The following is a 13,758-nucleotide window of genomic DNA, read 5'->3' on the forward strand; positions in this document are numbered from 1 at the left end:
TGGCGCGGCGCCTGGCGGGGAGCCGGCGCCCCTTGCCTCCTGCCGAGATTGCACGTGCCGGGGGAGTGCAGGGGGGCTGGGCCGGCCGTGTCCCGTGGAGGAAGAACCCGCGACGGTCACAGCTCGGGTTTAAGTGCCGTGCCCTGCACGGAAGGCGTAGACTGCCTGGCCTCCCCTGGCGCTCGGAGTGAAAGCGCGGAGGCTGAGAGCTGGCGCTGTCGCTGCCGGGCGGGTGGCGGGGTCAGGATGTGTGTGATACACACCCGGAAAGTAGTGCATATTGCTGTGCTTGACCCATTTCATCAGATTAGGAAACTGGGAACCCTGAAAGGCTAAGCAGCCTGCACACAGCCCTAGAGCTGGTCCAAGGCCCAGACAGGTCTGACTCCAGCGCCAAACTTAAGGGGAAGGAAGGTAGCTCACAGGAAGGCGAATGTTGGGAGGTAAATGCCTTTGAATCAGAACACGTATTTTTTACTTGGTTTCTTTGTATTTGCACTCCCGAGACTTGTCCTCGAGTTAAAATAAGTGGTAGTGCTACCTGTGTAAGTTTGGGGTGTTGCTTGGGGCTCCCAGAGCGAGGCGGCAGGAAAAGGGGGAAGGGCCCAGGGAGTGGAAGAGTGATTCCCTTAGGCCGTTTGACTTCCAGACACCAGGGCCCGGGCTGGGTGCCAGTTGCAGAGTCGAACAGGATCTCCCTACAGCTTTAAGTTCTTGATTTGGTAGAAGAAGAAAGTGCCTTTGACGTGAGATTCGCTAGGTCTCTGCCCAGGATGACTCCCCTAAATTGTTCTGTGTGCAGCCCAGCCCTTGACCAGAGCATTGCAAGTTTGTCCCTGGAGCAGTAAGTCGTTACTTTGCTCCCAAATACCCAGATTTGTAGCTTTTGGAGCCTGGCCGCCGTGGGAGAGGCTTGTGACTGCAGACTGCTCCCCACCTGCATCCCCATTTTGAAGGGATTAAGTTGCCCTGGTATCTTTAACCTCCTTCCCCAGTAGGTGGGCATTTCCTGCCCCCCACATTTTCAGATGCAACAGTAGGCCCCAGAGGTGCAGGTGGGGCCTGTCTTTTTCCACCAGATTTCACTGATTTCTCAGACTGGGAAGACTGCAGATTGTCTAGCACACAGCAGGAACCTGATCAGGCTCAGCAAATGAGTCCTAAGAGACCCTTGTGTTTTGGTGTCCTGCTTACTTCCTGGTCATCCTCTTGCTTGAATGGGTCCTTTTCTTTTCTCTCCACCTAGAGATGCCTTGGGAGTGGCGTCCAGTTACTTTCCAGCCACAGCCTCCCCCATGGTTCAGCCTATCAGATCCCCCGACCAGGCAGAGAGCTGCTATGGGTGAGTGGCCCAGAGGCCAGCGAGCAGACAGGGGAGGGGCGGAGAAGAGGGATTGGGTTGGCAGGGGAGGGGCTGGGCTGGGCTGGGCTGGGCTGGTCTGGTCCCCTCGGTCATGCTGCCCAGGGCATCACATGTGGGTCTGCCATGTCCAGGGCCTTTAGAGAGAGAGACACAGGAGGCCCTGAGGCTGGGTGTTGCAGCAGCCCACACCCTCTCCTCCAGCACGCAGCTGATCATCTCCCTCTGCTGTCCAGGGGCTGTCCGGGTGTGGAGCAGACCCGAGGTTCTTTCCCTTGGTTGTCCAGTCCTGTCTTCCGCAGTTCACAGCCCCGGAGTGTGGCAGGACTGGTGTGAGGTGACAGAACTCTTGATGGTCTTAGGACCTGGCCTTTCCTAGAGAAAGACTGGTCAGGGTGGACTGTGAGGGAGGGGCCTGCAGCCTGCTCGAAGAAGTACTGACGACCCCTCCTGAGGAGGTGCTGTTGTTCCTTATGACCAGATGCTGGTGAAGAACCACACCTGGTTGCTTCTGAGTGACTTGATTTCTTAGTTGTTCTTTAAGCACCCACCTTCCCTCCCTCTCTCTCTCTCTCTGTCTCTCTGTCTGTCTCTCTTTAAATTTTTGACACAGGGTCTCACTACGTAGCTCAGGCTGGTCTTGAACTGACTATGTAGCCCAGGCTAGCCTCGAACTCATGATCCTCCTGCCTCAGCCTCCCAAGTGCTGGGATTATGGGCATGCACTACCATACCTAGTTTATATCTCTTTTCTTCAGTTCACTACTCTCAGCTCACACATGATGAAGTAAGGATTTGAGTTTAGTTTGGTCTGTTCCTGGGACTTTTTTCCTTAGGCGTATATACTATTTTGAATTAACACATAATTGATTGTACATGTTTATGGGGTTCAGTGTGACATTTCATTACACATATACAGTGTGCAGTGAGCCGGGCGTGGTGGCGCAGGCCTGTCATCCCAGCACTCGGGAGGCTGAGGCAGGAGGATTCTTGCCAGTTCGAGACTAGCGTGGCTACAAAGTGAGCTCAAGGCCAGCTTGAACTGCATAGCGAGACCCTGCCTTAAAAAAAAAAAAAAAAAATGATGTGCAGTGATAGGTCTGGATCATTGGCATGTCTCTTGCCTCAGTCATGGATCATTTCTTTGCATTGAGATTCAAAATCTCAGCTAGTTGGGTTTTTGTTTGATGGGTTGGGTTTTTAAAATTTTTAAAATTTTTAAATTTTACTTATTTATTTTTCTTTGAAAGAGAATTATGCCTTCATCCCTTGCTTTGCCGATCAGGCAGGCTGAGTAGTTTGTTTTTTGGTGATCAGTCAAAGAGACCAAAGCCCATATCCTCATCTGACTCCTCCGACTCTTCCTTGGCTTCCACCTTGGCTGGGGCGGCTGCAGTGACAGGGGCAGCAGCCACAAATGCAGATGGATCAGCCAAGAAGGCCTTGACCTTTCCAGCGAGTGGGAAGGTGTAGTCGGTCCCCACAGACAAAGCCAGGACCCGCTTGTACCCACTGATGATGGAATGGGGCACTGATGCAACAGTTGGGTAACCAGTCTGCACACGCACACTGGCACCATTGCGGACGCCCTCCAGAAAGCGAGAATGCAGTTTCCTCTGTAACGTCCAGCACCTCAGGGCTGTAGATGCTGCCGCTGTCAAACACTTGCTGAACGATCAGCCCAAAGGAGAATGGGGAGACGGTCAACATATTCAGGAGGGTCGCCTCGCTGGCTCCCACTTTGTCTCTAGTCTTCATCAGCTGTACATCACTCAGGGTTTCAGTGGTGCCCCTGGAGACTTTAGCGGTAATGCCCACAGCCTGGAAGAAGGAGGTCTTCTCAGGCCCCAGGCCAGTGTTCTGGGCTGGCACGGTGACCTCACATGGTGCAGCGGCTGGCTCCTTACTGGCCAGCAGCATATCCGTGATCTCAGTGAGGTCCTCCTTGGGGAACACAAAGCCCACATTCCCCCGGATGAGGCAACAGTTTCTCCAGCGCTGGGTTGTTCTCCAGATGTCCTCGGATGGCCTTGCACATCATGGTATTCTGCCCATCAGCACCACTGCCTTCCCTCGGAGGGACGTGCGCATCTGCCGCATCTGCGTGGAGCCCACATTGTCTGCTCCCACAATGAAGCATTTTGGATAATCATAAGGAAGTAGTTGGATTTCCAGGTCGCCCTGTCTTCCCTGGGCATCACGGCAGTGCATCAGGGATTGCCACGCAGGATTGAAAGACGATGTCACTCTCACGAGGACGCCTGGAAAGAGCAGTTGGGTTTTTATTAAAGACAAGGTCTCACTCTGTAGTTCAGGCTGGGCTTGAACTTGCAGCGATCCCCCTGCTTCAGCCTCCCAAGTGCTGAGATTGTAGGCATTTTAGAACAGTTTTAGGTTGACAGAAAAACTGAAGAGAAAGTTTCTGTCTCCTTTCTGTCCTGGTCTGCACACAGGGAAGGCAGCGTTAGAATGGATAAGCCAGAACTCATCCAGGTTTGTGGCAGAATTCCAGGTAATTCAGGGTGTCTTGCATTTTGGTGCTGTCATTCTGTGGGTTCTTACAAATGAGGAGGGAGATGTTCACCTGTAGAGATAAAGACAGTAGTTTCACTGTCTTTAACAGTGCCCGGGGCCTGGGGATTTAGCTCAGCGGCACAGTGCCTGCCTGGCAAGCGCGAGGTCGTGAGTTCAATTTCCGGTACCGGAAAAAAAACAAAAAAAAACAAAACAGTGCCCTGTGTGCCTCTGATTTGTCCTCCCTCCCCAACCCCTGGCAACCACTCACCTTACTGTCTCTCATGTTTTGCCTCTTCCAGAATGTTCTATAGTTGGAATCATGCAACATGTAGTCTCTTCTGACTGATTTCTTCAGTTAAAGTTCCTCCATGGTTTCAGAGTTCTTTTCTCTTCGTTTCTGAATAATACTCCATTGCCAGGATGTAAGCTCTCCCTTGGTTCCAGGACCTCCTCCCCATACCCAGATCCTTAGTATATGATAGTGTAGTCTTAGCCAGGTGTGGTGGCGCACACCTGTAATCCCAGCACTTGGGAGGCTGAGGCAAGAGGATCATGGGAATTCAAGGCCATCCTGGGCTACATAGCAAGACCCTATCTCAAAGTAAAACAAAAGCTGCAATAGTTTAGTCTTTGTTTTTTTTTGTTGTTTTTTTTTTTTTCCCTGTACTGGGAACCGAACTCACGATCTTGCGCTTGCCGGGCAGGCGCTGTGCCACTGAGCTAAATCCCCAGCCCCTTAGTTTAGTCTTTGCATAGAGCCCAAACACATCTTTCCATAAACTTTAAATCACCTTTTAGCGGGTTGTATTGCCTCATACAGAGTGCATGCTTTGTAAACAGAAGTAGCAAGGGAAACGTCTGTATATGCTTAGAATGGACATTTTTATTTGTTTGTTTTTTGAGACAGGGTCTCAAACTTTTGGCAGTGCTCCTGCCTCAGCCTCCTGAGTACTGGGATTATAGGTGTGTGCCATCACACCCCAGCGTACAGTTTTCCCCCTCATATTTTCACTTTGTGCTCGGTTGAATCCCAGGATGTGGAACCTGAGGACACAGGGCCCTGACATGGCCCACACCTGTAATCTTAGCACTGTGGGAGGCTGAGTCAGAAGAATCACAAGTTTGAGCTCAGCTTGGGCAACTTAGTGAGGTCCTGTCTCAAAATAAAAACTAAAAGGGCTGGGGATGTAGCTCAGTGTAAAGGCCCTGGGTTCAATCCCCAGTATCAAAAAAAAGCTGGTCGGGCTGGGGATATAGCTCAATGGCATAAGCGCCTGCCTGGCAAGCTCAAGGTCATGAGTTCAATTCCTGGTACCGCAAAAAAAAAAAAAAAGGCTGGTCGTGCAGTTTATCAGTGGGTGCTTGTTTAGTGCATCCTCTGTTGCTGTGATAAGTGGACCGGCCATTCCGCGTAAACGTGCGTCAGCAGCAGGCGCGAAGGTGAGAGTCCCTGGCAGCCCCACCGTGCAGCCAGGCGTGCCCCTGGTACCCTCCAGTATCTTCTCTGATGCTTTTCCTTCCCATCCTCTCCAGTCCAAATCATACTCTTCCGGAAACAGAAAAGGCTTTCTGTCCGGCTTACTTGACAACATCAAGCAAGAGTTAGCCAAAAACAAAGAGATGAAAGAAAGTATAAAAAAGTTCCGAGACGAGGCCAAGAAGCTGGAAGAGTCGGACGCGCTCCAGGAAGCCCGGAGGAAATACGTGAGTGCGCCCACCCCATGCCTGCCGCCCCCTCCCGGCACCCGGCTTCCGGCAGGGCTTCCTGGGCCAGGGCGGCCTGTGGGTGCAGGTGCCGCAGCGCCGAGATCAACACGGGTGACCCAGAGACTGTGGGCCCGCCACCCCTGTGAGCTGCGGGGCCCGCGGGGTGTCAGCCTCCAGACCCGCTGGGTCAGCATCAGCATGGGATGACGCCCGCTGCTGAGAAGAGTTGCGGGGCTGGAAGTGGGTCACGGGGCCAGCATTACTCATTACCACGGTCTCCTCCTGAGCAGCCGCCCAGCGCCAGCCGCTGGACTGGCTCGGCAGCTGTTCTGTGTACACTGCGTGGGAAGGCCCTGCGGAACCGCAGCTGCTCCGCTCACCCAGGGTTGCCCTCAGTCACTGCGTGCCAGACGAGGCCTTCTCCTCTGAGTGCCCCTTTCAGATCGCGCGGGTCATCATTAAGCAAGAGGACCTTGAGGGCCAGCAAGGCTGAGGCTGGGGCAGGTCAAGAGGAACTTCCAAGCTGGGTGTGGTTCAAGCTGGGTCGCGCTTATCGTCCCAGCACTTGGGAGGCTGAGGCAGGAGGACTGACACAAGTGTGAGGCCAGTCTGGGCTACTTACAAACAACAAAAAAATGAAATTTCAGCGGCCAGAGGCTGGGCAGGAGGCAGAGTGGGGTAAGCGTCCTGCCAGGAGTGTTCCAAGATAGTGTGGCTGAGGACCACCTCCTGCTGCCCAGAGAAATAGCACGGGTGGGCCGAGGGGCCCCTTCATGGTCGGAGCTGCTGAGGAGACCTCTGCCTGCTGGCACTCGGGGTTCAGAGTCTCCAGCTGTGTCTGAGGGGAGGAAATGACCTTCTTCACTGTAGAAAACCATCGAGTCAGAGACGGTGCGCACCAGCGAGGTGATCAAGAAGAAGCTGGGGCAGCTCACAGGGACGGTGAAGGAGGTAATGGGCACGGCTGTGGCTGGGATTGCTGAAGTCCCTGTCCCTGCGGAGGTGGGGACATTGGTTCTGCAGGGTCAGACCTGGCCCCCGGGATGGGCAGGGAGCAAGACATGCAGTTTCAAGGCAGGAGGCAGGAAGTCAGACCTGGGCACTCAGAAATGACGCAGGGCCGTCAGGAAGGAGGGTGAACTGGGGCTGGGGTGCGGCCCTGTGGGGAGCGCTTGCCGGGTGTGGGTGCGTCCTGGGTTCTGTCCTCGGCACAACACAAAGCAAAAGAAGATCTTTGTTCTTGGTGAAACACAGAAGGGGAGGAGATGCATCTACCCCAGGCAAGGGAGGGTGGCAGGTGTGAGGTTTTCAAAGAGAGGGCAGAGCAGCCAGGCTTGGTGACACACACCTGTAATCTCAGCAGTCAGGAGGCTGAGGCAGGAGGATCACCACAAGTTTAAGGCCAACCTGGGCTACACAGCAAGAGCCTGTCAAAAGAAACAAGAAGGCAGGTCTAGCCTTGGTCAGCGCCACCCCCGCTCTCATCCGGCAGCGCTGCGCCCTGGGCAGCCCTGCGCCCTGGGCAGCCCTGTCACTAGGTAGTTCCATTTCCGGCCTGGGGCTCCAGTGCCCCGGAACTGGATGCGGTGATTTCCAGGGTGTGCCCTCGGCTCCTACGGGTGCTGTGTGAGCGAGCGCCGCCCCTTGTCTGTCCCAGTAGAGTCTTGACGAGGTCAGTAGGAGCGACTTGGGCAGGAAGATCAAGGAGGGGGTGGAGGAAGCTGCCAAGACGGCCAAGCAGTCGGCCGAGTCCGTGTCCAGGGGCGGGGAGAAGCTGGGCAGGACGGCGGCCTTCAAGGCCATCTCCCAGGTGAGTGGGCCGGGCTGGGGACGGCCTCGGTGAGGGCCGGGCGGGCTGCAGGGCCGGGACACCCACGGCCGCTGCTGTCGGCAGGGCGTGGAGTCGGTGAAGAAGGAGCTCGACGAGAGCGTGCTGGGACAGACGGGGCCCTACCGCAGGCCCGAGCGGCTCCGGAAAAGGACGGAGTTCGCAGGAGAAAAGTTCAAAGAAGAGAAAGTGTTTGAACCCAACGCGTAGGCTCGGGCGCCCCGCACGGCCCGGGACGGGAGGTGGCGGGGACCTGGGCCCGGGGGCTCTGGCCGCGCCTCACGCGCACCGCTGCCGTCTTCCCAGGGAGGCGCTGGGGGTCGTGCTGCACAAGGACTCCAGGTGGTACCAGCAGTGGAAGGACTTCAGGGACAACAACGTGGTGTTCAACCGTGAGTGTGACGGCCCTGCTGCGTCCCGGGCCCCAGGCTTGTCCCCGCTTTGTAGAAGAGGAAATGGGGCTCCGGCGGCCCAGTCACCTCCTCGGGGCCACCGCTGCTGGCTGTAGATTCTGCCACGAAGGTGCCAGGCAGCGGCTCCCTCACAGGACATCGGGCGCCCGGAGCCCTGGAGCTGGCCAAGGCGCAGGCGCAGGCGGCCCAGGCCCCGCAGCTGGGTGGGTGCTAGGAGGGCGGCCTCGGCCTCGGCCGCGCCCCCTGCCCTGTCCGGGAGCACGGCTGGGGGCCTGTGTTTCCTTGGTAGTGGAGCATCGGCCAGCGGGGGTGGCTCCCTGTAAGTTACGCAGCCCCCTTAGGGCTACGGCCGGGCCTCGCCAGGTAGGGGCGGGCAGCGTCCCCTGCACGGATGAAGCAGCAGCTCAGGGTCTCATGTGGAGCCCGCCCCCTTGGAGGGTGGGTCTCACAGGGCGCCCCAGGAGGCTGTGGCGTTGGGCCCCCCGGGAGGGACCCTTCCTCCAGCGCCCGCCCCCAACCTTGCAGGCTTCTTTGAGATGAAGATGAAGTATGACGAGAGCGACAACGTGCTCATCCGGGCGTCGCGGGCCCTGACGGACAAGGTCACCAACGTGCTGGGTGAGTGCTGTCCTGGGGCTGCCCGTGCGCTCCTCCGGCAGTGCCGGGAGGGGGGCACCGGGGCCCTGGACTCACCCCGCCTTGGCTCCTCAGGGGGCCTGTTCTCCAAGACGGAGATGTCGGAGGTGCTCACCGAGATCCTGCGTGTGGACCCAGCCTTCGACAAAGACCGGTTCCTGAAGCAGTGCGAGAGTGACATCATCCCCAACGTCCTGGAGGTGCCAGCTGAGCCCCGCAGGCCCTGCCCAGGCAGCTCCTGGGGCAAGTCCAGAGTGCCCCCGGGATGCCCGGCTGCTGGCACGGTTCCCAAGCACGCAGCACCACCCCTCGCTCCTACCTGGCTGCAGCTGCCCCCCCCCCCTGCTCTTCCCAGACTTCCTGGCCACGCCCACTGGGCCGCCTGGGCTCGGGAGGCCCTGGGCTCGGAGATGCGGGTTCTGGAGCTTGCTTTCCTCTCTCTTTCTCTCTCTCTCTCTCTCTCTCTCTCTCTCTCTCTCTCTCTCTCTCTCTCTCTCTCTCTCGTGAGTGGGGAGGGCTTGGCCAGTTCTCCCTGCAGGCCCTGGCTCCTTCCTGCCCTCTTTCCGGGCGCCCTCGCTGGAGCAGTCCCATCGGACCCCCCTGTGTGTGTCCCGCACCCCCTGTGCTGAGGGGGGGTGTCCCCGTCATCCAGGGCCGCATCCCAAGGAAGGCAGGACGTGTGGGGCCCCGAGAGCCAGAATCGAGCTCCGTGGTTTAGCTCCCACGTGGGCTGGGCAGGCACGCAGCCGCCCTCCTCGCTTTCCGGCCTGTCTGCCACGGTGGGGGGCCCGGCACGCGTCTCCCCGGTGCTGTGCGCACGCAGAGGCCCTGCTCCCCCCGGACGGCGCTTGGGAAAGGAGCCGCTGCGCTGTTCTCCCACCTCGGAGCGCGCGCTCCTTCTCCCACTTATTTTTTTCCTTTCCCTTTTTAGGCCATGATTTCTGGAGAGCTCGACATTCTCAAAGACTGGTGCTATGAAGCTGTGAGTACTGTTTTTGTCTCTTTTCTGCCAAAAAAAAAAAAGAGTCCCAGAAGGGTAGGGGGTGTCGCTCACGGGCACAGCCATGCCTGGTGTGCACAGGGCGCCCAGCTTCCATCCCGGCACCAACGCAAGTCACAGGCTCACAGGTGCAAGGCGGTCGCCTCCCTTCCTGGTCAGCCCGTGGCACCTCTGTGCCTGTGGGCCGCATAGCGGGTCCTCTGCTTCCAGACGAAGCTCCCGAGTGGCAAATACCACCCCTGGTATCCCAGCTGCTGCAGAGGCTGAGGGGGATCGCAAGTTCAAGGCCAGCCTGGGCAACTTAGACCTTGTCTCAAAAATAGAAATGGGGCCGGGGTTGTAGCTCAGTAGTGGAGCATGCCCCTAGTATGCAGGCAGCCTGAGGTGCCATCCCCAGGAAGATAAAAATGGGATCCCTCCCATCTGTCGGCCGGAGGGACACCTCGGTATCCCAGAGCTGCAGGTTTGGCCGGGGTTTCCTCCCCGAAGCTTCCTACCTTACAGTAGCTTTGGTCAAGGAGCGTCACGCGGAAAGGGTTCCGGCATAACTCCTGCTCCGAGTCAGGTTGCCGCGTGGCATAGGGATGTTATGGCGCAGACAGCCTGGGGGTCAGGCGCCAGCGGGAGGGGAGAAAGGGTCGGCATGTGACCGAGGCGGTGAGCCGGGTGCCCTTCATTCCTGGGGCCCCAGGGCGGCTCGCCCCGTGTCCCTGAGCCAGCCTCGCCCCTCTGTGCCACGGTGTGGGGTGGCGAGGGCGCGCTGCAGACAGAAGCACAGAGCGCGCTGACCCCGGAGCCGTTCTCGCCAGATCCCGAGACACAAAGCATAGCGGCCTCGCCCGCCCACCCGCCCGGGGGAGCAGCGCGCGTCCTGACGGGACCCTGGCTGCTTCCCGGAGTCCGGCGACAGTCGGTGGTAACCGAGCTGGGCTCAGGTCTCCCAGCCACCCACCGCAAGAGCCAGGGCGTGAGGAGGCTGGGCAGGCGTCTGCCCTGGGCCTCTTCCTGGCAGCCGCCCTGCCCCCCGGGACTCTGGCCCTGTGCCGAAGCACTGCCTGCTCCGTCCCAGAGCTGCTCCCTGGAGCAGGTTTTTTTCTTTCCTCAGCTTCTTTGTGTGAAACGCCCTGAGCCTTTTTTGGCTCTTTCTATTGCACGAACTGCTCACAAACAACTTGGAGAAAGCAGAGAAGATTCTGTCAGATTTTCTCTTTGAACGCTCCCCTGCACAGTGACTAATCCAGCAGGCATTTCTGAGTTGTGTTTCTTTTTCTTTTTTTGGTGCCACCATGGAGCCATGGCTGGTCATCTTTGCTAGAGAGCTGCTGGTGCCCCTGGAGATGCAGCTGAAGTTCTAGCTGCTTCCACTGAGGTGTTTTTGAAATTTACCAGTGTCTGTAATTCCAGTACTCTGGGAGGCTGGGAAGCAGGAAGATTGCAAGTTTGAGCCCAGCCTGGGCAATTTAGCAAGACAGCCAGCCGTGGTGGCGCACACCTGTAATCCCAGCACTCAGGAGGCTGAGGCAGGAGGCTTGTTGCAAGTTCAAGACCAGCCTGGGCTCCAAAGTGATCGCAAGGCCAGCCAGAACTGCATAGTGAGACCTTGTCTCAAAAAAAAAAAAAAAAAAAAAAATTAGCAAGACAGTCTCAAAATGTAAAAATTTTGAAAAGGCTAGGGATATGGTTGAGTTGCTTTGGGTTTAATCTCTAGTACTGGGGTTGGGGGGAATGAGCTGGGCATGGTGGCGCCTACCTATCATCCCAGCTACCTGGGAGGCTGAGGCAGGAGGATCACAAATTTGAGATCCTGTCTCAAAATTTAAGAAAAGGGCCAGGGAGGTAGCTCATTGTGGTGAAGGCTAGGGTTCAGTCCCTAGAACCATAAAGGAAAACAAGCAGGGTTGGTTCTGCATTTCATTCCTGGTAGATGAATGATTTCTACAAAAAGTAGCTGTTTTGGAAAAGTATCTCCCGTCCTCGTGCCTGCCAAGTCCCAAGAAGCGGGACGGAAACGGTCTGTGGCGGCACGTGTCTGGGGCTGCGCCCGGCCCGTGCCTGGGCGTGGGGACAGGGCGCTGGAGGGTGTCACTGGGGTGGTCTGCGACAGGTGAGGCCAGATCCTAGAAAAGCGCAGGACTCCAGGCCCAGGCTCCCCGGGGCGCCGGTGTGGCCCTGTGGGGATCAGCCAGAGCCCTCGTGTCCCCGGTGGTGGGGGTGGGTGTCTGGCTGTCGCACATCCCCGCTTGGCTGACCAACACTGCCTGGTGTTAGTGCCACCCATCGCTGGGCGTCTTGCTCTTTCCATAATGAGAAGCTAATGTGCGACTCAGGCCGGCAGCCGGGTGGCACCTGCCCTCCTCTTGGCCCAGTGCTCTTGGCTGCTGCCGCTGGCGCCGCACACCCAGGCGCCAGGGCGGGCAGATGCCCGCTCGGCCTGGAGCTGAGTGTGGGCCTGGCCTCACGGCCGTCCACCCAACCCGTGGCCTCTCATTGCAGACCTACAGCCAGCTGGCCCACCCGATCCAGCAGGCCAAGGCCCTGGGCCTCCAGTTCCACTCCCACATCCTCGACATCGACAACGTGGACGTGAGTGTCTGAGGGGTGACACGGCGGGAGGGCGCGCGAGGCGGCCTTGCAGGGCCAGAGGACTGTGCTGGTGGCAGCTGCACTCGGCAGGGGCGGGTACCCAAACGACCCCAGACCCCTGTTAGCCAGGCGTGGTGGCACGGCTTCGTCAGGGCTGCATGATCCCTGCCCCCGCTGCCCCTGTGGCTGGCCTGCCCTGCTGCGGGTCCCCGGGAGTGTGGGGTTTCCACGTCCAGGGCTGCAGGGCGGGCTGGCCCTGCCGTGACATCCTCGCCCGCTCTCCCTGCAGCTGGCCATGGGCAAAATGATGGAGCAGGGCCCGGTGCTGATCATTACCTTCCAGGCCCAGCTGGTGATGGTGATCCGGAACCCCAAGGGGGAGGTGGTCGAGGGTGACCCGGTGAGTGTTGCGGTGGATGGGGACACAGGTGCCACCTCCGCGCCAGGTGCTTTGCGGCTGTTGTGGGGATTTGGAGACCCACCCCCTTGACTGCTTCTACCAGGTCCTTACTAGTGGCCCCAGGGGACTCTGCCTGGCTGCTGGGCCCTAGTCCCTCCCGGAGCACCTGGGTCCTCCCCTGCATCTTGACCCCCTTGGTCCCAGCTGGTGGAAGGTTGTGTCCCAGCACGGACTTGCCTGGGCAGTTCAGGCCCTGTCTGAAGCCGAGTAGCCGGGCAGATCCGCCTCCTCACCGCCCCGCGCTGCTCAGCCCTCACCGCGCTTCCGCAGGACAAGGTGCTGCGCATGCTGTACGTGTGGGCGCTGTGCCGGGACCAGGACGAGCTCAATCCCTACGCAGCCTGGCGCCTGCTGGACATCTCCGCCTCCAGCACCGAGCAGATCCTCTGAGGCTGCGGCCACCAGGGAGCTCCAGGGCTGGACCATCGCGGGCAGACGCCCAGGGGCGCCACCCGCCGCAGGCCTCTGGGGACAGGACTGTGTTCCCGGGCGGCTGCCGAGCCAGCCGGCCAAGCAAGCGCCGCGCTGCTGAGAGTGCCCGGCCACGGAGACAGATGCTCTCCGCCCTCCGCAGGGCTGCCGGGACACCAGGGAGACGGCCACACAGTGCCAGAGGTCCCTGCCCCAGGACTCCCGGGGGAGGGGAGAGGGTGGTGGGACCCGGCCCACTGCGGCGCGTCCCCGGAGGCGTTAGCCAGCGCATTGTAGGACGTTTTTATTTTCAGTGCCCTTACTTGCTGTACGTAAGCCTGAGATTTGGAAACAATAAACACCAAAGCGCAGACCGCAGCGCGGCCGGTGTGAGGTGTGTCTGGTGCGGGACGGGAGCGGTGGGAGGGGCCGGCTGGCCAAGGTCAGCAAGGAGCCGGGGGCTGCGGCCCCAGCTGCGGGGCGCCTTCCTCTGGCCGAGACTGCCAGGCAGGCTGGGAGGAGACTGAAAAATAGAGATTTGGGCCGGGGGTGCTGCCTAGGGTTTACTGGAATGAGGGTCCCCAGGGCTGGGGCACATTGGACGCCCTGGAACGACGTTGGGGGAAGCTTGGGGTGAAGGTTCCTGGCGCCCAGGATGGGGGTGCAGCTCGGAGGTCAGCGGGAGGGCGTACGAGGCGCTTGTGGGGTGGGGAATGGCAGCTGCCTGTGCCCCGGCGAGGTCCTGGGTACTCGTGGGGCTCGGGCTGCCGCCGCAGGCGCAGGGGCGGGGGCCGTGCCTCCCAGCGCCAGGGCTGGGTCTCCACCGACCGCGCCGCTCCCTGC

At 59.1% G+C, this 13,758-nt stretch overlaps 1 protein-coding gene and 1 pseudogene across 1 annotated transcript in view; one reads left to right on the top strand and one right to left on the bottom strand.

The window, feature by feature from the left end:
- Timm44 (translocase of inner mitochondrial membrane 44 homolog (yeast)) overlaps positions 1-13,293 on the top strand; it is a 13,638-nt gene extending 345 nt beyond the window's left edge. The window contains exons 2-13 of the mRNA XM_005413138.2: positions 1,247-1,342; positions 5,411-5,581; positions 6,455-6,535; positions 7,245-7,394; positions 7,479-7,618; positions 7,719-7,804; positions 8,351-8,443; positions 8,537-8,661; positions 9,393-9,443; positions 11,955-12,044; positions 12,334-12,444; positions 12,775-13,293. Of these exons, the coding sequence (XP_005413195.1) occupies positions 1,247-1,342; positions 5,411-5,581; positions 6,455-6,535; positions 7,245-7,394; positions 7,479-7,618; positions 7,719-7,804; positions 8,351-8,443; positions 8,537-8,661; positions 9,393-9,443; positions 11,955-12,044; positions 12,334-12,444; positions 12,775-12,894 (1,314 nt within the window). The 3' untranslated portion in view covers positions 12,895-13,293. The remainder of the gene's footprint in view (positions 1-1,246; positions 1,343-5,410; positions 5,582-6,454; positions 6,536-7,244; positions 7,395-7,478; positions 7,619-7,718; positions 7,805-8,350; positions 8,444-8,536; positions 8,662-9,392; positions 9,444-11,954; positions 12,045-12,333; positions 12,445-12,774) is intronic.
- LOC102017822 lies at positions 2,576-4,435 on the bottom strand (annotated as a pseudogene).
- Positions 13,294-13,758: the final 465 nt, after the last annotated feature.

Source organism: Chinchilla lanigera, unplaced genomic scaffold, assembly GCF_000276665.1.
Source record: "Chinchilla lanigera isolate Chin_1 unplaced genomic scaffold, ChiLan1.0 scaffold00162, whole genome shotgun sequence".
Lineage (NCBI taxonomy): Eukaryota > Metazoa > Chordata > Mammalia > Rodentia > Chinchillidae > Chinchilla > Chinchilla lanigera.